General features: G+C 44.4%; 1 protein-coding gene across 1 annotated transcript in view; it reads right to left on the bottom strand.

The window, feature by feature from the left end:
• CSMD2 (CUB and Sushi multiple domains 2) overlaps positions 1-21825 on the bottom strand; it is a 597675-nt gene that overhangs the window by 482527 nt on the left and 93323 nt on the right. The window contains exon 3 of the mRNA XM_039231736.1: positions 6826-6938. Coding sequence (XP_039087667.1) covers positions 6826-6938 — 113 coding nt within the window. The remainder of the gene's footprint in view (positions 1-6825; positions 6939-21825) is intronic.

Genomic DNA, 21825 nt, shown 5'->3' with positions numbered 1-21825 from the left:
GCACATCCTCCTCCTCCCCTGTTGGGAGTATGGGTGCCCTTTGGGAGTATGGGTGGATGGAGGCAGAGGGGGCAAACTGTGGTTGTGAAGGTGAGGCCCAGTTGAAAAATCAACAACTGCACACAGTAGGCATTCATAAATATTAGCTCAGTGAATGAAAGAATCTCTACCATCAACTTTATGGGTGATGTCAGCCCCTCCGGGATCATTCTTTCAGGTAGACTAGTGGCTTGTGGGTAGACTTCAGGGCATGTGAATTAGATGAAAGGAAATAGGGAAAGGTGGTGTGTATGTGTGTGCACACGTGTGCATGCGTGTGTGTGTGTGTGCGCAAAGAAAGTCACAGCTTTCAAGTCCATGACTCCAAACCCCAGTGTGTACAGGCTGCTGGACATGTTATGAGCATGTTTAGCTCTAGAGCCAACCCTCTCTGATGCAAAGAACAGAGGCCACAAAAAGGCTAAGCTCCTGCCTTGAGCTGGGCAGCTCTGGTCCTCCAGGTGGTAAGACCTGAGGCCTCATTCTTGTCCAGTGGACGCCCTCACAGGCAGTCCTGGTGCTCATGGTTAGGGACAACTCCGCCCCTTCCCCAGAGAGGTCACAGTCTGTTTGCAGACCACACACAGCATGAGGGTTTTAGGCAGACTCAGGAGCCAGGGGCCTGGGGCAGAGCTGGGGCTGTGACCGCTGGTGATGGCATTTTATCTTTTCTTCCAGCTCCTGAAATAGTCCCAGGCAAGTGAGGTTAGCATGAGGGTGACTTCATTAATCCGCTGGTATTTATCGAGCAGGGATAATTTGCCAGGCCCTGTCCTGAACATGTTGTGTGAGTGTGCATTCTCTTCCTTAGTCTTTACAACTCTGTGAAGCATAGTATCCTCCTGGTTTTCCAGATGTGGAGTCAGAGAAATGAAATTACTTGGCCAAGGTCTCACAGCAAGTGAGTGGCAGAGATGGGATTTGATTCCAGGTACATATGAATCCAGAATTTGAGGTCTTAATCATTGTACTATGCCACCTTTCCCCTTAACGGTTACCAGGGAATTTGCAAAAATAAGTGTTCTTCATCCTTCTAGATTCTGTGGAGATAATAAGTGAAGTAGAATAGGCCTGAGTTTTAAGGAAGTCTCCTATATTTTGATAGTGAGATCCCAAGATGATAGATTTAGCTAAGCAGAAATAAATACCTGTTTTCAGATCTCGATGATTAAATAGATTGGATCGACTAAGACTCCGCAGACTCGGGCTCTCCTTCACCAAAGTGTCAGACGGACTGCTAGAGATTAAAGGTCCTAAAATGCAAAGGTGCAACCCAAGATCGGCATTTAAAACCTGCAGAGACCCTCATCTAATTGACATTTCTGATCAGCTTATAGTAACTCCTGTTTACCTGCTGATGAGTCTGGAATAGACAGAAATATTCCCACACAGTTTTTGAGAGTTGTGTGTGGAAAAAGGCGAGAAGTCTGGCAGCTAGACTGGGAGAAATAATGCTTGAAGACAACATTGAAATACCAGGGAGAGAATCACTGGGGGCAAACTGAGAAGTGACGGGCTTCCACGTACTCAAAGAGTATGAAGGATGCACAGAGCATCGGTGGGGCAGAGACGGAAACCGTCAACAAAACCAAGACAAACACAACTGAATTCCAATGGGATTTGAGAGTGCAATGTAAAAATAAAACAAAAAGAATAAGACGAACGTTTCAATGAATATTTATATGATTGTGGCATGGAAGAGATCTTTCCAAGCATGACACCAAAGGTAGATCATAAAAGTAAAAATTTTTTAAATTTAAAACAGTGGCATCAAAATTAAAACTCCTGCACATCAAAAGGAAACCCGTAACGTTAATATCTTTAATACGCAAAAACCACTTACAAAAAAGATAAGAAAAAATACTAACACCTCAACAGAAAAATGGGCAGAGGCGGGGATAGACAATTTACAAAATGCTCTATAAAAGGCCAGTAAGTGATGACAGGTGTTCAACCTTCCCTATCCTCAAAGAGATGTAAATTATAACAACAAATGAGATTTCCTTTTTCACCCATTTTAATCAATGAAACTGATTTAAAACTCACCAACATGCAGGGTAGGGGGCAGAGGGATAGACCCAAGTGTGCTGTTGGTGGAGGCATGTATCAGTATAACCTTTCTAAGCACACTGTGGAATTATGTATTAAAATGTAAAATCTACCCACTCTTTGACCCAGCAATTGCACTTCTAAGAATTTATTCTGAGATGATAATTAGATGAGGGTTTAAGTTGTATGTACAAGAATGTTCTTCACCTAAGTGTCCACAGAAGGCTACTTGTTAAATAATTGTGAGGTATGCAAACCACAATGGCTCCCTCACTAATATGCATTAAGAAGGAAAACAAAACAGAACTACTTTTATTAACATAGGAAAAACTCTGTCCTCATTAACCAGATTACAGAACTGAACATACAGCATAACTCACAATGCATATGGATCTACAACTATGTGCAGGTGCCCACGTGCATGTGCAGAGAGCTGCCTATATGTACACTTACTGGAATGTCAGAGGTGAGGCTGGACCGTCTGCAGTGGACAGGCAGCCATAGCTGGGCAGAGCAAGTTGGGGGTGGGCAGATCTGGAAGTCAGGAGGAGGGGGAAGTGAATGGGGTGAGGAGTCATGGGGACTCCGTGCCAAGAACAGGGTTACTAGAGCCAGCCAATGAATATACAGGACGCTCTGTTAAATTTGCATTTCAGATGAACAATGGATAAGTTTTTAGTATAAGTATATCCCATGGAATATTTGGGATATACTTATACTTTAAAATAGTCACGTTTTTGCATTTGAATAATTTAAAATTCAAATTAACTGAGCATCCTGTAGTTTAACTGGCAACCCTAGCTTAGAGGCTCTGGACACATCCCTTGTTGCCTCCCCCAGGATGACCCTGACACCAGCCTGGACGGGCACTGAAGTTGAGGCAGGCTTCCTGTGTCCTCTCCTGCCTCTGACAGAGCTCCAGTTTACCTGCCCATGAAATGGAGTCACCAACCTCTGCCCTACTCCAGGAGTTTGGCAGGGAGTGCGGTGCAGAAGAGTATAGTCTTTAGTGCCAAAGACGCCACATAAAAACTTCTGGCCATCAAGTAGCCTTAAGCTGAACACAAAACTCTCAAGTCGCATGCAGCTCATACATCTGTAAGATAGAGATAGCGATGTCGTCTGCAGGGCTGCCGTGGGGATTAAGTGAGATAATGTATGTAAAGTGCCTGGCATACAGTCAGCGCTTAATACAAGTTGATCCCCTTCCCTCTGGTCCATGGCCACAGCCCATACCCTCGTCCCCAGGGATTACAAATCAAGCATCCTCTGTCATCTCAGGGGCTAGACGATTCGCCTTTTTGATCTTTCCCTTGAAGCGGCAGCTGCTGTGGCTGACACTCTTCACCTGACTTCACCTATCTCCAAAGACCCCCACAGTGGTTCAATCCCTTATCTGCATGTTTCACTCTCCCGATGCGGAGGAGACAACCTCGCTTTGATAGCAGACTTTCAGGGACATCAGCCAAGGGGAGCTCCTGAGAGCAGGGCCCGATGTTTGATGTTTTTTTTTTAATGGATGCAGCAATATCCTGACTAGAGGATATAAGGGGGCCGTCCTGGCTGAGGGCAGCCCGGGCTGGTAGGGGGCCATCCTCTTCTGGAGCCAGTCTGTCTGTCTGTCTTTCTATGACCGTCCGGCACAAATGACTAAGGCAGACTGTGCAATGGAGGGAGGGGCTGACCTCTCTCCCAGAGACCCAAATCTTCACAGTCGTTCTGACTACCAGATCTCCCTTCCCCCTCCAGTGAGGCCCAGATAGTTCCAAAAATTCTGCCCAAGGTCAGTGAGTCAGTTATAGGCCTAAGAAGCTAGTGTTTATCAGTAAATCCCCAAACGTGGGATTATCTGGTATCTTGTTGATAAGCCCAGTGACAGACAGGCCTGGGTCACCGTGGTGAATGCACGTAGCACATCGTTTATTCCCAGCAGTGGCTGCCCCTACTGGCTCCTCCCACACTCTCCACTTCTTGCCCCTCCACTTTAGGTGTTTTAGAAGTTGGTGCAATCCAAACTTTTCCAAATGCACAAATGGCCCCATGGTCCAGCCCCTAGGCCAGATCAATGGGGTTCAGTAACAGCCCCAGCCTCTGCTCCTCTGTGCATGGCTCCCTTGTTAGCACACGCATCTGTGAGTTGCTCTGCCAGGCAGCACAAAGACAGTAGCCACACAGACTGGAGTTGGCAGAAACGCCACACGGGTGACTGCATGGGGACTCACTCAGCCACAGCCACCTGTCTGCACTGGTCCAGGGCTTGCCTGAGCCTTGCCTACAAGGTTCTGTCTTCTTACCACCAAGGTCGCCGTTATGTGGCTGAGCTAGGGAGGCCCTTCCTCTGGCCCACTGGTCCTGCAGCAGAATGCTGAGCACCCTCTCGGCCTCTTCTGCACCAGGCAGGTGGAAGGAGGGACCCATCAGCCTCTACCCTTTCTCACTATTTTATGACCTCTTTTGAATCACAGACGCTTTATGGATCCAGTGGAAGCTGCAGTGATGGAAATGCTCTCTACCCGTGTTGTCCAGTATGGCAGCCACCACGTGGCTACTGATCACTTGATATGAAGCTAGTGCAAGTGAGAAAATGAATTGTAAGTTTCATTTAATTTTGAGTCATTTAAATGTAAATATTCCTCTGTGGCGAATAGTTACTACGTTGAATAGCGCAGCCCTAGACAAAGGGTCAACAAACGTTTTCTGTAAAGCGCCAGAGACTAAATATTTTATATTTTGTAGGCCATGTGGTCTCTGCAGCAGTAGCTTGACTCTGAAGTTTTGGTACCTGCCAGCAGTCATGGATAGTATAGTAACAAATGGGCTTAGCTGTATTCTAATTGAAGTTTATTTACAAAAACAAGCCATGGGCTGGATTCAGCCAGGGGGCCATAGTTTGTTGATAACTGTTCTAGACCTTTTCTAAAAAAAAATACACATATCCATATACATTCAGAATTTTGGCCCTAATTTCCAGGGTAGACCCTTCCTGTCCAGGCTACATACAACTTCTGATTTAAAAGACCTCAGTGAATGTAGCCTCAGATCTGCTCTGCAAGGTGGAAAAGTCCTTGGCATTGTTCTGCAGAGGGGACAATGCAGTTAGGAATCAATAAGACACATATTTCCTAAAGCCTCATGAAAAGCCAGGCCTCAGATAAATATCTACGACTGCTGAGTGAAGACATGGTGAGGGCGCAGCCATGTCCCCCTGGCTCAGCCCTTCCCAGCATCTCTGCAGGCATCAACTCTGGTGTCACTGACTCATTCTGCCACCAACCCCAAACACAGCCAGTCTGCCCAAGGCCAGCATGTTGTAGAAGGAACCCATGGCCAGAAATACTGTAAAGAGTTTCTCAAGAGGCCTCTTCTGAAGAGGCTGTAACTCAGACTTGGAGAGAATTACTTTGGGCTTGAGGACAAAGATTCAAGGTAGAGATGTGACTAGAGTGACCAAGAGTACAGGCTTGCTATTGGAAGGAACTGATCGTTGTTTTTTTGTTTCTGTTTTATAAAGAAATTGGACTATCTCAAGAGACCTTTAGAGACACTTAAGTCTCTGTCAGGAGCCCTCCTCTAAAGGAGAGTGTGGTTATGTTAGGAGCCCTCAGTTAAAGTGATCTGGAATTATGTCAGAAGCCCTCAGTTAAAGGCATCCAGAATGTTCTATGGATTTTCCTTCTTTGGTTAAGACTAACTGAGGCCTTTCTCAGGGGTCCTCAAATGCTGAGGTCAAAGCATCAGACTCTGCCCCTCACACCCCTACCACCAGGGATGGGTTTTGTCAAGGAGGTAGGACTTGCCCTTTTTGCATGGTATATTTCTAGCCAAGATGAAGGTGGTATCTATTTCTATATTGCTATAGCTTCATTCAAGAAAGCATCACTTATTCTTTAAGTTCTTGGAGGTAAGGGAAAGAAAGCTTTTGAATAACTGGCATGCTTTGCTAGGGTGTTATGTCATTACTGTTATTAATTATCATTAACAGTCTTAAAATATGCCTATTAATGATCTCAACACAAAATAGCAGTGCGGTCTTAGCCAAGAGCAGCATAATTACCTATTAATGAGATGTAAATTTCCTAGGGAAATGACAGAGATCTAGAAGTACCACCTTCTGAACTAATATAATAAAGTTAATAATAATAGTGTATAATCTGAAGATATTAGTGTTAATTTGAATGCCAACACCATATTTAAACAAGCTGAGAGAAGTGGAAATTATTTGCATAACTCAAACCAAGAAGCCCTAATCTGTGCTATTAAGGAAAAATTGATGGTTCTTTTCTGAATGATATAAAACTGACTCTTTGCAGTCACTATATGGAGCAGAATTTTTTTTTCTGCTACTTATTTTCTTTTTATTTCTTTTCCTTAGGCTTTCTATCTCTCTTATTTCCAAACCCAAGCAGAAATACCTTAAACAATTAAGCACAATAGAAAACAGAATTTAAAAAAATAAAAAACACAACAAAATGCATTTAGGGGACAGAGAAATAGATGCTACCAGGCCCTCAGGATGAATTACTGCAGCTGAGCTCTGATTTCAATTTTCAGTTTCCTGGGAACGTGGCACAGACAATTTTGGTAACCAAGTTACTGGTAACAGCAGCCTTGTTAGGATAGGAGGAAGCTTTGAACCTGAAGCATCTCTCACCTGCAGGTGAGAGCAGCCCGGCCCCGCCCATGGCGATTCTGACCTCCCTCATCAGGCCCCCATGGTGGGGGCCACGAGGCACCTACCTTCATAGCTGGCGTGGAAGCCCTGAGCGCTAACCGCGTAGTCACTGATGAGGCGCAGAGAGAGGGTGGTAGCGGCGCTGACGATGGTGGCTGGCAGCTGAAAGCCTGTGAGCCTGAAAGACAAAGAGGTGTGATTTAGGGAGAATGACCCCCTTGGGAAAGGAGCATCAGTTATGCATTTATTGAGTGCTTGCTGGATGCACAATACGGATTTAGGCACAGGGAGGGATATAAAAGAAACCTAACACTGGGCATAAGCAAGGAGTCCAAAGACAAAGAGGTGATGGAGGAGAGGTGACAGCAACCAGCAGTCTCCTGTCACAGACCCATGGGAAGCCACTTTCCCGAAGCCACAGGCCATCCTGCAACCTGGAGGACCTGCCTGGCTCAGTTAGGTCTCTTACTCCTTTCTTCTTTTTTTATTTTTTATTTTAAATGTTTTATTTATTTATGAAAGAGAGAGAGAGAGAGAGAGAGAGCATGAGTAGGGGAGGGTCAGAGAGAGAGGGAGACACAGAATCCGAAACAGGCTCCAGGCTCTGAGCTAGCTGTCAGCACAGAGCCCGACACGGGGCTCGAACCCACAAACCATGAGATCATGACCTGAGCCAAAGTCGGACACTTAACCGACTGAGCCACCCAGGCGCCCCTCTTACTCCTTTCTTCTCTTTGTGTGTCTTCTCCTGTCCTTTCCCTTTCTGGCCAAGATCCTTTGTGGCTCTGGGTAGACTTCACAAAGTTATAAGTAGTAATTGCCAACAGACATTTATTTGCATACTGAAGAAAATATACCCAACTGTAAGTAGCAGAAGGTGGATACTTCTCATCACAGACCTTATTCTTTAAAAGGAATAAGTCTACCGCTTTTATAGAAATGATAAGTGCTTATTATTTTTAGAAGATGAAAGCAAAAAAAAATTCAAAAACTCAGTGCAGTCTAGAAATAACCATTCTTGACAGTTGATGTACAAAGAGATAGAGGAATCAATAGATGGGATCATCATCAATGAAATAATTTCATATAAATGGGATCATACTGTACATGCTTTTAAAATTAAAATGCTTAAAATTTATTTTCTATGAGTTGAGTGAAGAAAAAGAAACAGAGGTGAAATGGAAGGAATTGTTGAACCCAAGATAATATGTTTTCAGCACTAGAGAATCATTTGTAAAAGATTCTTCTAATGTTAAAAAAATAAAATAAGGAAGCTTTCAGTGGACACTTGGGAACATATTTTAGGAGAGGAGGTCTCCGCAGCTGGGTCCTCCATAGGTGACCTGAGTACACGCACAGGAGGTAGTGAAATTGCTCATCCCCTCTCTGCCTCTGTCCTTTGTCTCCTATTCGAAGCTCACCCTTCCTCCCCGCACCCTTGACAGGGCTCTGGGAAGGAATTCAAGGTGTACCTTTATCTTGATTTTCAAATAGTTTGGGATACCTGTGGTGCTCCTGGATCCTGCTCTATGCCTCCCATTGTCATATAATATCTGGATGCCCAGATGTCCCTTAGAATCATGAGCATTGGGTTCAGACAAGTTGAATCAGGTATATGTTAATGCCCATCATGTAAAGCCTTTTGCTAAATGAGGCCCTTGTCCTTCCCACCATCCTAATCTTATAGGATTCAATTCAAAATAAACTCAAGGAACAGAGAAGGAAAGTGATCAAGCTATGAGGACCAAATAAGTTTCAAGATCATGTTCTCTTCCAGTATAAGAGCATCTAGCAAAAGATGCCTACATCACCCCACGTTCTCTCCTATCCCTGTCCCTGATTTTCTGTCTTCTATCCCTCACTTTCCAACATGGGTCAGAAATTTATATGTAGGGGTGCTTGGGTGACTCAGTCAGTTCAGCATCCAACTTCAGCTCAGGTCATGATCTTGTGTAATCCATGAGTTCAAGCCCTGCATTGGGCTTTGTGCTGACAGCTCGGAGCCTGGAGATGGCTTCTAATTCTGTATCTCCCTCTCTCTCTGCCCCTATCCCACTCAAACTCTATCTCTCTTTCTCTTTCAGAATAATAAATAAATTTAAAAAAAAGAAATTTGTATGTAAAATAGTGACACCATACATATTAGAAAAAAAAAAACCTGTTTTATTTATTTATTTTTTTTAATCATCTTATGCTGGGGAAGGTCTTTCTAAGAGTGACATGTTTAGAGGATTCATTTGGGTCCTACCTTCTACCAGCATTCTTCTAGGGAGCTACCACTACACAGGTACCCTACGCGCTCACCAGCCACAGAGCCAGGCAAATGACCAATCACGGCATCCCCCTCATCTTCATGGACTGGTTCAAGGCATGGAGAAGAAGGAGGGCACAAAACCCAAGCAGGGTCATTCTGAGTCCTTCTGTGGGGTGTGATATACAGATTGCAAGTCTTTTCGTTTTGGATTGCAAGTCATTAGAATGTAAGCTTGGAATTTCCAGCAGTCTTTTTAACGTTACGCAAAGCCTAGCCGCTTTACAAAATCACATCCCACACAGATACAGACAAAGCTGAAAGTAAGAGAAGAGAGACAGAACCCCAATGGTACATTGTTAAGATCCTTGATCCACAGTGCCTGGTTACATGAGCCAACATTCATCCTCTATTTGTTTGTTTCCTTCCTTTTTATCCATCCATCCATCCTTCCTGTTTTCTCCCCCTCAAACTAGTTTCTTTTGGGTTCTATCTCTTGCAATCGATTGCTGATGGATACAGCATGACACTCCAGAAGCATTAAAGATAAATAATGATTGATTTAATTATGTGAAAATTCAAAACATGTAGCAAAGCAAACTAAACTAAATAAAGAAAATAAAATAAAGGAAAAATACAAATGGAAACGATATGTATCATATTATGGGGCAAAAAGAGGGTTAGAATTCATAATCTATACATAACACAAATTGCAAATCACAAATCAAACTGAGAAAGATAAACAAGTAAAAATTAGGAAAAGGGTGAAGGATTAAATAAACAAAAACAGAAAAATTATCCACATATTTAATATTAAAAATATGGAAACTAGGGGCACCTGGGTGGCTCAGTTGGTTGAGCATTTGGTTCTTGATTTCAGCGCAGGTTGTGATCTCATGATTGTGAGACAACCCCGCATAGGGCTCTGCGCTGGGCTTGGAGCCTGCTTAAAATGATCTCTCACCCTCTCCCTCTGCCCCTCCTCTCTCTCTCTCTTTCTCTCTCTCTTTCTCACAAAACAAATGAAAAAAATATGGAAACTAAATCCATAAGACTCATTTTTCACCTTTCAGATTGACGAATATCCAGAATTGGCAAAGGTTACAGAAAACAGATCCTGTAGCTATCAAAAGGATGATCCGGAAATACTACAAATCATACACGCACATTTGACAAATTCGATGAAATGGACCAGTTCCTTGAAAAGCGCCAACTACTGTAAGTTTCCCAGTATGAAATAGATCATTTGAAAAGCCTTATCACTATTAAGGAAATTGAACTAGTAATTTTAAAAAATCCCCAAAAAAGATATACACCAGCCCATTTGGTTTCACTAGAGAATTCTACAAAGCCTATAAAGAAGAATTAACACCAATTCTACACAATCTCTTCCAAAAAACAGAGAAAAGAAGGAACACTTCCAAACTCATTTTATAAGATGAGTATTACCCTGATACCAAAACCAAGAGAGTACAAATCAAGAAACTAAAGACCAATATTCCACATAAATATAATCATAAAAATCCTTAAAAATTATTAGGAAACAGAATTCAGCAATATATAAAAATAAATTATATACCACAACCAAGTGGACTTTATTCTAAGGATGCAAGGCTAGTTTAATATTTGAAAATCAGGGGCACCTAGTGTCTCAGTAGATTAAGCATCCCACTCTTGATTTCCGCTCAGGTCATGATCCCAGGGTTGTGAGATCAAGCCCCATGTAGGGCTCTGCACTGACAGTGAGGAGACAGCTTAAGGATTCTCTCCCTCTCTCTCTGCCTTTCCCCTGCTCACATGGGTGTGCTCTCTCTCTCTCTGTCTCTCTCTCTGTCTCTCTCTCTTTTCCTCTCTCTCTCTCGAAATAAATAAATAAACATGTAAAAATATATTTGAAAATCAGTCATTGTAATTCACCATATTAACAGGCCAAAAATAGAAAAATCACATGACCATATAAACCAATGTAGAAAAACCACTTGACAAAATTCAACACTCTTTCATGATGGAAAGAGCAAACTTCCAGAAAACTAAGGATAGAGGGAAATTTCCTGAATATGATAAAGATCATCTACAAAAATCCTACAGCTAATCTCACACCTAATGGCCAAAGACTGAATGCTTTTCCCCGAGGACTGACAATGAGTCAAAGATCTAACGAGCCAGTTGAAAAAGCAGCAAAAGACACAAAGAAACATCTAACTAAAGAAGATATAAGAATGAAAAATAAGGGGCACCTAGGTGGCTCAGTCGGTTAAGTGTCCCACTCTTGATTTCAGCTCAGGTCATGATCTTGTGGTTCGTGGGTTTGAACCCCGTGTGGAGCTCTGCACTGACAGTGCAGAGTCTACTTGGGATTCTCTGTCTCCTTCTCTATCTCTGCCCTTCCCTTATTCATGTTCTCTCTCTCTTTCATAGAAACAAAGAAACAAACATTTAAAAAATAATGGCAATCAAGTGTATGAGAAATGTTCAATGTCACTAGCTATTAGGGAATTGCAAAGTGAGACCACAGTGAAATACTACTACATACCATTATCACAGATAAAATAAGAATCGTGACAACACCCAATGCGGACAATGATGCAGAGCAACTGGATCTCCCAGACATTACTGGTAGGATGTAAAATGGCACAGACACTATGGAAACAAGCCATTTCTTAAAAAAAAATTCTACACATAACACTAATTGTACAATTTAGGAATCACACGCCTGGGCATTTATCCCAGAGAAGTGAAAATGGGTGTCCTCACAAAAAGCTACACACAGCATTTCCTTTTTCAATATAATCAAAAACTGGAAATGACCAGAATGTGCTGTGGTAGGTAAGTGACCAACACCAGTCGTTGTACTGCAGTTCCTCTATACCACGGAATACTACTCAGCAAGAAAAAGGAATGGACTATTGATGCCTGTGACAACTTGGATGGATCTCAAGGGTGTCACACCAAGCGGGAAAAAAACGTTCATCTCAGAAGATGACAGACCAGATGATTTCATTTATATCAAGTTCTTGGAATGACATTAAGGAGATGGCGAGCACATCTGTGGTGGCCAAGGGTCAGGGATGGGGAGAGGAAGGCAGGTGGGGTGACTATAACCGAGCAGCACGAGGGAGACTTTGCAGAGATGAAATCGGTCTACACCCTGATTGCAGAGGTGGTGGCGTGAATGCGTACAGGTGCTAAAATGACAAAGTTGTGTACACACACTGTACCAATGTCAGCCTCCTGGTTTTGACATTTTACCCTAGTTATGTAAGATGTGCCCACTGGGGGAGACTGGGAGGGGTACATGGAACCTCTGTACTATCCTTTCAACTTCCTGTCAACCTATAATGAATTCAAAATTTAAAGCTTTTAGGGGCGCCTGGGTGGCTTAGTCGGTTAAGCGTCCGACTTTCGCTCAGGTCATGATCTCGCGGTTCGTGGGTTCGAGCCCCGCGTCGGGCTCTGTGCTGACTGCCAGCTCAGAGCCTGTAGCCTGTTTCAGTCTGTGACTCCCTCTCTCTCTGACCCTCCCCTGCTCACTCTGTCTCTCTCTCTCTCTCCTAGAAATAAAATAAAACATTTTAAAAAATTAAAAAAAAAATTTAAAGCTTTTAAAAATTAGATTTATGGCTCACACCATGTTTCTATTGGACAGCACCTGAGTCCTCTATGAGTTCTGACCTAAACTCAGTCCACCTAGATTGAGCCTTGAGCTCCTACTTGCTCTTTGCCAGATCCCTCTCTTCCACTGCCTCCTGTGTATTCTTTCTCCTACATTGTACCCCATCCTCCCTCCACTACACACACACCGTCAGCCCTGGCTGGGTCATTGCTGGAAAAGGACTGACCACTAGAACCATACTCTAGCCCCAAAGCCACTGCTCACCTCTCTCCGGCTTCCTTCCAGCGTGCCCGTGCACCAGATACCCTTCCCCCACACCCAGATATTCATGTCTGTTGATGACCCACTGCTGCCTCCAGGGGACCCTGGCATTAAAATACCACACTGTCCCCAGTGAGGCCAGACCTCTCTCTGGGTTTGATCTCCAGGCTCCATCTCAATCAGCCCTAGGTGTCTCCACCTCCAAATGGGCCCAATTCATAGCAGCTGCAACTTGCCCCTCACACACAGAATTACGCCCTTGGGTGCCCTTCCCAGACAGCCTAGGGACACTCTTCCTTCAACAACTTACAGCTGCACATAGGATTCTTGCACGTCACCAAGGCCTCTCTCATGAAGGGATATCTGGGAATGGTGTCCATCCCACCAGGTGGACCTTATTGATTTCATTCCTCTAGTTAGTTTCATAATATTTCTGAGCTGCCATTAAAGATTCCTAGACCCTAGTGTCTTGGTACTATATTGACACCATGTATGCACGGCTAAGGTACACTGTCAGTAAACAATTACACTTTTATTGCTTGCAATATATGGAATTGCGGCTTAGAAGGCATCTTCTCTAATCAGATATTAACCATTCTGCTAGTTCTGTCCCAGCCTTGGTAGATAAATTCTAACATGGAGGATTCCTCAAAAATGCTAATGCTGGAGGGGGGTGTGCAAAAGCCTGAATCTCTTGTCTGGATAGTTGAATCATTGCTCCCCTCCCCCACTGCCCGGTCTTCCCTCATCCACTCTTTATTGTTGCATACATTTGAGACAAGGTAATGGCCTCACAGTCATGAAGAGTTACCATGCTATATGCCGGAATAAGCAGGTAGAACTTTCAGACTTTCCCACCTTTTATCTGATGAGTCTAAAGACGATATTGAAAGGTGTGAGGCATCCTTCAAGAATGGAATCCAGGGGCGCCTGAGTGGCTCAGTTGGTTAAGTACTGACTCTTGATTCCGACTCCAGTCATGATCTCATGGTTTGTGAGTTTCAAGCCCCGCATCAGGCTCTGTGCTGATGGTGTGGAGCCCACTTGGGATTCTCTTTCTCCTCTCTCTCTGCCCCTTCCCCACTCGCATTCTCTCTCTCTTTCTCAAAATAAATAAACTTAAAAAAAAAAAGAGGCTTGGAATCCAGACTTATCAGAGAAATGGGGTCAAGTGATGGCAAGAACAGCAAGTGCCCCTGCTGCTTTGGGCTCTCTCCCCCGCTGACTCTAAGTGTACAGAGAAGAGCTTTTGCAACCAAGTGCATGGCCACTGATGTAAGCTAATACTCACCTTCCACTTTATCAACCCCGTCTTTCCCGTTTCCTCAAGAGCCTTCTCTTTGCTTCTGCCCTCATGCCCAGAGTGACCCCAGGTCTTAGAAACCGGTGATGTCCAAGATCCCACAGTTTCCACTTTTTCACTTTCCCAACGCAGAATCCACCAATGGCTCCCCATGGTTCTTAAGATTAAGACCAGGACTTCCACAAAGCCTGTAAGACTCAGCCACTGCCAGATGGTCTGCCCTATATCTCACCTGGCTCCTGATCCTCCAGTCCTCTTTGGTCAAGGGCAAGGCTGGTGGTCAGCCCAGACTGCAGGCAATAAGGGATGCAGTTGCCCTGGAGAATTTGAAAATGATAATAAAACGGACTTGACACATATCCCCACATACGTCCACACTCCAAACACTGGCAGCGATGACATGTTCTTCCCTGCCTTTCTCCCGGATGCTCTTCCTTGCTGGGCAACCCGCTCCTCCTCAGGGTCTGTGCACACACCGTTTCCTTTTCAGAGCACTTTCTCACATCTCTTCCGCCTACTCATTTAAAATGTCTCATTGTTCAAATCCCAGCACAAATGTCTCAACAGTTCAGTGTTTCCAAGAGATGCGTCTTTGACCTCCAGACCAGTCGATCTATTTGCATTCTTACGGGTCCCTGTGGAAATCACCCGGGCTCTTCAGCACATATCCCTGGTTTTGCTTTCTTCCCAGACACATGGTGGAATGTCATCTCCCCATCGCTGCTGAGGGTGTGCCTGGCTGAGGCACTTGGCTTTGCCAAGGATATGCGGGTAGCAGCGAAGTGTGCTCTTTCTGGGAGGGAGCTTTGAGGAGCCTGTTCACCTCTTGCCCAATCCCCACCCATTCCCCCTGCCCTGCAGGGATCCTGGGTCCCTGTTGGTCAGGGTTTCTGGGTGACTCCACCCAGCAGAAAGCTCCTGCAAGCTGTTTGTGAATATGTAGTATGAGCAAGAAATAAACTTTTGGTGAATTAAACCATTGAGATTTGAGGGTTGTTTGTTGCCACAGTGTTTTAACATGTAGATTTTATTATTATTCAGGTGTGGTGAGGCCAGTAGATCTGGAGACAATTGCAAATGACAAGGTAGTTGGTTTGCTCTGGGTTCCCAACAGAAAGGGGGCACAGGCAGCCTTCATGAGGATAGGGGCAGAACCCTGCTTAAACACTGCTGTGATTGGAGCTCCAGGCCTCAAGTGAAAGAGGAGACCTGGGGGCTCCTAGGTCATAATAACTGGGGATGATACAGATGGGTTGCCCCCTTGCGTGATTCGGCTCAAGGCTTTGTCTTTGAATTACTTGGCCTGCCTTTCTGTCTGCCTCATCTCATGTCTCTCTCCCCTCCAACCACACTGGCCTGTACACTTTTCTTGAATGTGCTGTGTTTCTGCCTACCCCAGGGCCTTTGCATCTGTTGCCTCTACGGCTGCACATACTGCTTCCCACTCCTTAGCCACTCAGGCTGCTGCCACCTCACCTACCCATCTCTCACTAGCTTCCCAGGTCTCAGTGTGAATGTTACCTCCTCGGGGATCCATGATACATGTTCTCAGAGGGACAGATTACTTCTTCCTTTACAATGTTCATTCCAACTGTAATGACTTGATTTTCTTATTCAATTACTTGGGATCTATCTGTTTTTCTTTCTGAATGATAAGTCTCTTGAAGTCGAGGACTAAGTTTACCTTTTTCTCTGCATCACTAGTACACAGCACATACCAGGGCTAATGTTGTAAACTGAGTATGTCTCCTACCCCAAATTCATATGCTGAACCTCAACTCCTCTCATATGTGATAATTAGGAGGTGGGGCCTTTGGAATGTAATTAGGATTAAATGAGGTTGTGAGGGTGGGGCCCTCTTGCATGGGATACTAGGAGAAGTTGGCAGTCCATCGTCAGGACCGTGGATATGCCCTGACCACATGCTCACCATGCCGACACCCTCATCTTGCACTGTTAGTCTCCAGAACTATGAGAAGTAAATCTCTGTTGTTTACAGGACACCCAGTCTATGCAACTTCTGTTATAGCAGCCAAGCTGAAGAAGGCAAACATTGAATGAATGAATGAATGAATATTTAGTCATTGGAGAGTAGACAGAAAAGGCCTAACTATTGTCATTTGAAGACCAGCTTTCAAGGTTGGCCCTTGACTGGTATTGAACGTGGATTTCAGGAGGGCCCCCACCATTCCCAGAACTGGTAAGAGTGGCCTAAACTGTTTTTTGTACAAACATTATGGTTCACCCTAAGCACCTGGGAGCTTACTTTGGTTCACGCCAGGCAGACAGCACCCATGTAATCTGCTCCCAATAAAATGTCTGGGCATTCAGTCTCCACTGAGCTTCCCCTGCGGCAGCATTTCACACATGTTGTCACAGTCCCTTGTTGGGGTGATGAAGCATGTTCTATGTGACTCAACTGGGAAAAGACTTCTGGAACCCTGTTTCTGGAAATCTGGTGTCCAGTTTCCCCCAGACTTCATCCCGTGCACGGCTTTCCATGGCCATTCTGCTCTGTGTCCTTCACTGTGACAGATCAAAGCCATGAATGCAGCTGTAGGCTGAATCCCGTGAGTCCTCCTAGCAAATCACAGAAGCTGAGGGTAGTCATGGGGCCCCCAGCACGAAGGGTGACAAATTAATACACCAGATTCTTCCGAAAAGTACAAATACGAGATTATTCTTCAGAGGATATTCTGGGGTGTTTGTCAGTGAAGCAGAATTGGACAATGCTAGGGGTGTGGGGGGGGGCTCAGTGGGTTAAGCGTCCAACTTTGTCTCCAGTCATAATCTCACAATTTGTGAGTTCGAGTCCCACATCCAGCTCTGTGCTGACAGCTCGAAGCCTGGAGCCTGCTTCTGATTCTGCATCTCCTTCTCTCTCTGCCCCTCCTCCACTTGCACTCTGTCTCTGTCTCTCTCTCAAAAGCAAATAAACACTAAAAAATTTTTTTAAAGAATTGGACAAAGTTGGGTAAACAGAGTTAAGCAAGGAGTTTTCAGAAAATAAACAAAAATAAAGTGCTCCTCGAAGCTCTGAGTAAGTAAACAGCAAACTTCCAAGGCAGGAATAGATGATGCCAACAGCTCCAACCCCTTTGATGAGAGACCCTTTTATTCTCAGAACAGCACATGGGCTGGGGTTCCATGGGACACCCTCTAGGAAATTATATGCCCAGAGAAGGCAGATCACGAGGTCTGTGCTGTTGCTACAATGGCCAGGAGGCTGCTGATTTTCCTCATTTCAGAAGCCCTGAAACCACAAGGCTGATGTGTCCCTGTGTCACCCCAAGATCTGGGGATCCTTGCAATAAATCCCTATTTCTGAGGGTGATCCACGCGTGTCTCTTCCATGAAACCTTAAAGAGCCCAACTAATAGAGAATTATCCAGAAATAAACAGTAATATAGCAAATTGGGGCTTTATTAGATGGCTCTCATTTAAGGCTCTTAGCACATCAAACAGTGATATAAAAAAAAGACATGTCAATTGACCTTGGGAATAAAAGAGTAAATGCAAGCAACATTTGTCACACTGACAGGCTTGGCAAATAGTGTTTTGATTTGCCAGCAGCCCTACTCCAGACAGCAGCTACTAGCTAGATACATAAACCATTAAGCTAAAAACAGAACTATCATTACAGGCACTGTCTAGTAATTTGCAGGTAATTGATGGACATTAGTCATAATCACACACAATACACAGACATACACATACACCCCTAAAGACACACGTTCTCTCCAGTAATTCCCATTTGCATTGCATCAAGAGCTTCTAAAACTGGAAAACTTACAAAAAAAATAACGGGCTTTCCATGCTTTTAAGTGTCTATGTCCTAAATCCCCTTTTTTTTCCTTGGAGCATCCCGTGGGCTGGGGTGCTGTGGAACACTCTCTGGGAAATGAAATGCCCAGAGAAGGCAGGTCACAGAGCTCATGCTGTTGCTGCACTGGTCATGAAACCACTTGTGCTCCTGGTCTCAGAGACCCTAAAATCCACAGGAACCAAAAATCTCTAGAGATGGTTCTTGTGCTGCCCCAAGATCTGGGATTCCTTGTCATAAACCCCCACCGCTGAGGATGACCTGGCGTTAGCCAGGTATCTGCAGAAAAACCCCAGCTTAAGTCCAAACAATCTTCTCTAAAATGTTTCAGTCTATCAGAAAATACCCACTGGCTTTACAAACCACTGCCATCAGCTGCACACGTGCACACATTTCGGGAAGACCAGGAAACCTGTCTGTCCTACGTACGGGTGGGTGGCAGCAGTGCTAGCTGTCCAGATCTCCGTATACACTGTCTAGGGTGCATGCTGGCTTTACAAGCAAAGTCTGGAGTCCTAGCAGGCCCACCTGCTGACAGCTAAAAATAAGGAAGCAGCACTGTATGCTCAGAATGCAAATGCTAAGCACACTCACTCTGTCAACACCCAGGAGTATTTTCCATAGAACTGCAGCTTCTGATTCCGCAGGAAGGAGTCCTGGATATATTCTCTTCATGCTGTATCCCAGCGGTTCCCAAAACACATCCCACCGAATACTATCCAGTGTTACGTTAGTACATTTGCCTGAGAAAACATGCATATAATTTTGGGAAATGCTGCCTGCAAAGAAGCACCATGGTTCTCAAGCCATGTGCCATGGTGCCCTAGGGCGGTGCAGGGAATTTATAAGAGCAATGTAGGATATTTTAAATTTTCTTTTTTTTTTTTATTTTTATTTATTTCTAGGAGAGAGAGAGAGACAGCATGACCAGGGGAGGGTCAGAGAGAGCTGGCGCCACAGGACTCTGAAATAGGCTCCAGGCTCTGAGCTGGCAGTCAGCGCAGAGCCCGATGCGGGGCTCGAACCCACGAACCGCGAGATCATGACCTAAGCGAAAGTCGGACGCTTAACTGACTAAGCCACCCAGGCGCCCCTAAATTTTCTTTTTTTAAAGTTTATGTATTTTGAGAGAGGGAGAGAGGGCATGCATGCGGTGGAGGGGCAGAGAGAAGGAGAGACAGAAACCCAAGCAGATTCTGCACCATCAGCACTCAGCCCAATGTGGGGTTTGAACTCACAGGCTAGGAGATCATTACCTGAGCCTAGATCAAGAGTCGGACCCTTAACCTACTATGCCACCCAGGCAACCCTATTTTAAGTTTCCAAAGGAATCGATGACACTCAATATGTGTTGGACACAGAAAGTATTAGCTCAAAGCAGTACATAGTTTCTACATGAAGCTACGTTCCATGAGATGACATTGTATCTTTGCAAAGCTGGGTGTTTGGTGGATGGTGTGATATGAAGTAGGCGCTGGGTGATACAAAGAAGGCACTGTGTGAAATTCAGTGTGGAACAAGATATAAGGGTGATGGTGTCTAATCTGATTTCAAAGTTTGAGAAGCCCAACATGTACACACATTCCATTAGGAAGCAATTGTGGTTACTTAAGGATGAAATAAAAATATGATTTTTTTTCTTTCAATTTTATACTTATTTTTTCAAACAGCTATAAAATTGTTAGGATGTACTTATTTAGCCATTTGGACCTAACTACTTACTAAGTAGTGCTGATAGGTATTTCTTTTACCCATGGAGCACCCATTTTACCCATGGAAAAATAACTGGAGGACTTAATGGCACTCCAGACTATTAAATGCTGAGAATCTGCAGGAGTGTATTAAATACTCTGAGAAGTCCTGCAGCAAGAAAAATAGACAAACACAGCCAGCACGTCCCATTCTTCTTCATCCAGCCCATCCCTGAGCAGTCTTCTTTATGATTTCAGCTTGAAAACTCTAGGGGCGCCTGGGTGGCTCAGTCAGTTGAGCGTCTGACCGGCTTAGGTCATGATCTCATAGTTTGTGAGTTCAAGCTCCATGTCAGGCTCTGTGCTGACATCTTCAGATTCTGTGTCTCCCCTTCTCTCTGCCCCTCCATGCTGTGCTCTATCTCTTGATAATAAATAAATGTTAAAAATTAAAAAAAAGTAAAAAGAAAAGTCTAGGTGGCTATTACCCAGGATTTGCTCTATGATATGACAGGTTCCAAAAAAAGATCAGAGACTGACTTATTCCTATTTTTTTAATTTTATTTTTTATTCTTTATTTTGAGAGAGAGAGAGTGAGCGAGCGCAGGGGAGAGGGGAAGAGGCAGAGGGAGAAAGAGAATCCTAAGCAGGCTCCATGCTCAACATGGAGCCTGACACAGGGCTTGATCCCATGACACTGGAATCATGACCTGAGCCAAAGTCAAGAGTTGGATGCTCAACTGGCTGAGCCACCCAGGCACTCCTGTTCCCATTATTAACATTTAAAAATTATTTCTCATCAATAATTCATTCAACAAATATTAATTGTGTGCCCTATTAAATGTCATGTACTATGTGTGGTTCTGAGGATAGAAATGCCTAAGACACAAACCTGGCCCTCAAGAAGTTCACCCTCAAAAGTAGAAATTACCATTAATTTACCTAGGAATTCAACCACATCTCATCACCTTCATCATTACCATCCTGGTTCACCCCACCTCCATCTCTCACCTTGGTTATTGCAATAACCTCCCAATTGGTCTCCCCACTTCTCTCCTGCCCCCTCCAGGCTATTCTCAACATAGCAGCTGATGTGATCATTTTAAGTTAGATTATGTCACATCTCTGCTTATGACTCTTTTTTTTATATAAAATATTTTTTTTTATTTATTTCTAGTATAGAGAGAGAGAGAGACAGCGTGAGCAGGGGAGGGTCAGAGAGAGAGGGAGTCACAGACTGAAACAGGCTCCAGGCTCTGAGCTGGCAGTCAGCACAGAGCCCGACTCGGGGCTTGAACCCACGAACCGCGAGATCATGACCTTAGCGAAAGTCTGACGCTCAACCGACTAAGCCACCCAGGCGCCCCTGCTTATGACTCTTCTAAACGTGTCCCTCTTGATCTGGGATAAAGGCCAAGGCTTCGTAATGACCCAAAGGCCCTGGGAAAACCTCTGTCAATACCACCCACTGACTAGTTCTCCCCTGCTTGCTCACTCCAGCCATAATGGCCCTGAACAAAACTGGCAAGTTTCTGTCTCAGAGTCTTTGTACCTGCTGTTCCCTCAACTTTCCCCAGCTATCCCATTTTGTCCCCCGCACGTGCATGGCTGGTTCCTTCATCTTCTTCAGGCTTTTTCTCACCCAACCCCTTTCCACTGAAGCCTTTGATGATGACTCTATTTAAAATCGCAGCCCTCCCCCCACTTCCTGGCCCCTGATCTCTCACTTCTACATTTCTTATCACCATCTGACACACTATATATTTGATTAATCCTTATTTATTAAGTCTACCTTCCCCAACTAGCCTGTGACTTCCATGAGGATAGGGATTTTGATCCATCTGGTTCCCTGGTCTATGCCCAGCATTAGAGATCAGTGCCAGGCACACAGTAGGAGTTAATAACTAATTGTACTACTGCTGGAGACACAACGACAATGCAACACAGTCAAGTTTGGTGACAGCAATGTGCCCAGGGAATTTGACATCATCAGCTTGAGCTGATCTAAAAGGATAAATTGTTAGCCAATCATCCAAAGGGACTGGAGGGCAGCAGGAGAACAGGGAGGTCATTTCAAGCAAAGGGGAAGGCATGAGCAGAGGAAAGACAAAATCCAACTGCAC

Source organism: Hyaena hyaena, unplaced genomic scaffold (genome assembly GCF_003009895.1).
Source record: "Hyaena hyaena isolate Hyena2069 unplaced genomic scaffold, ASM300989v1 scaffold_3, whole genome shotgun sequence".
Classification (NCBI taxonomy): Eukaryota; Metazoa; Chordata; class Mammalia; order Carnivora; family Hyaenidae; genus Hyaena; species Hyaena hyaena.
Note: the sequence above shows the minus strand (reverse complement) of the source record. Positions and strands in the feature narration are given on the sequence as shown.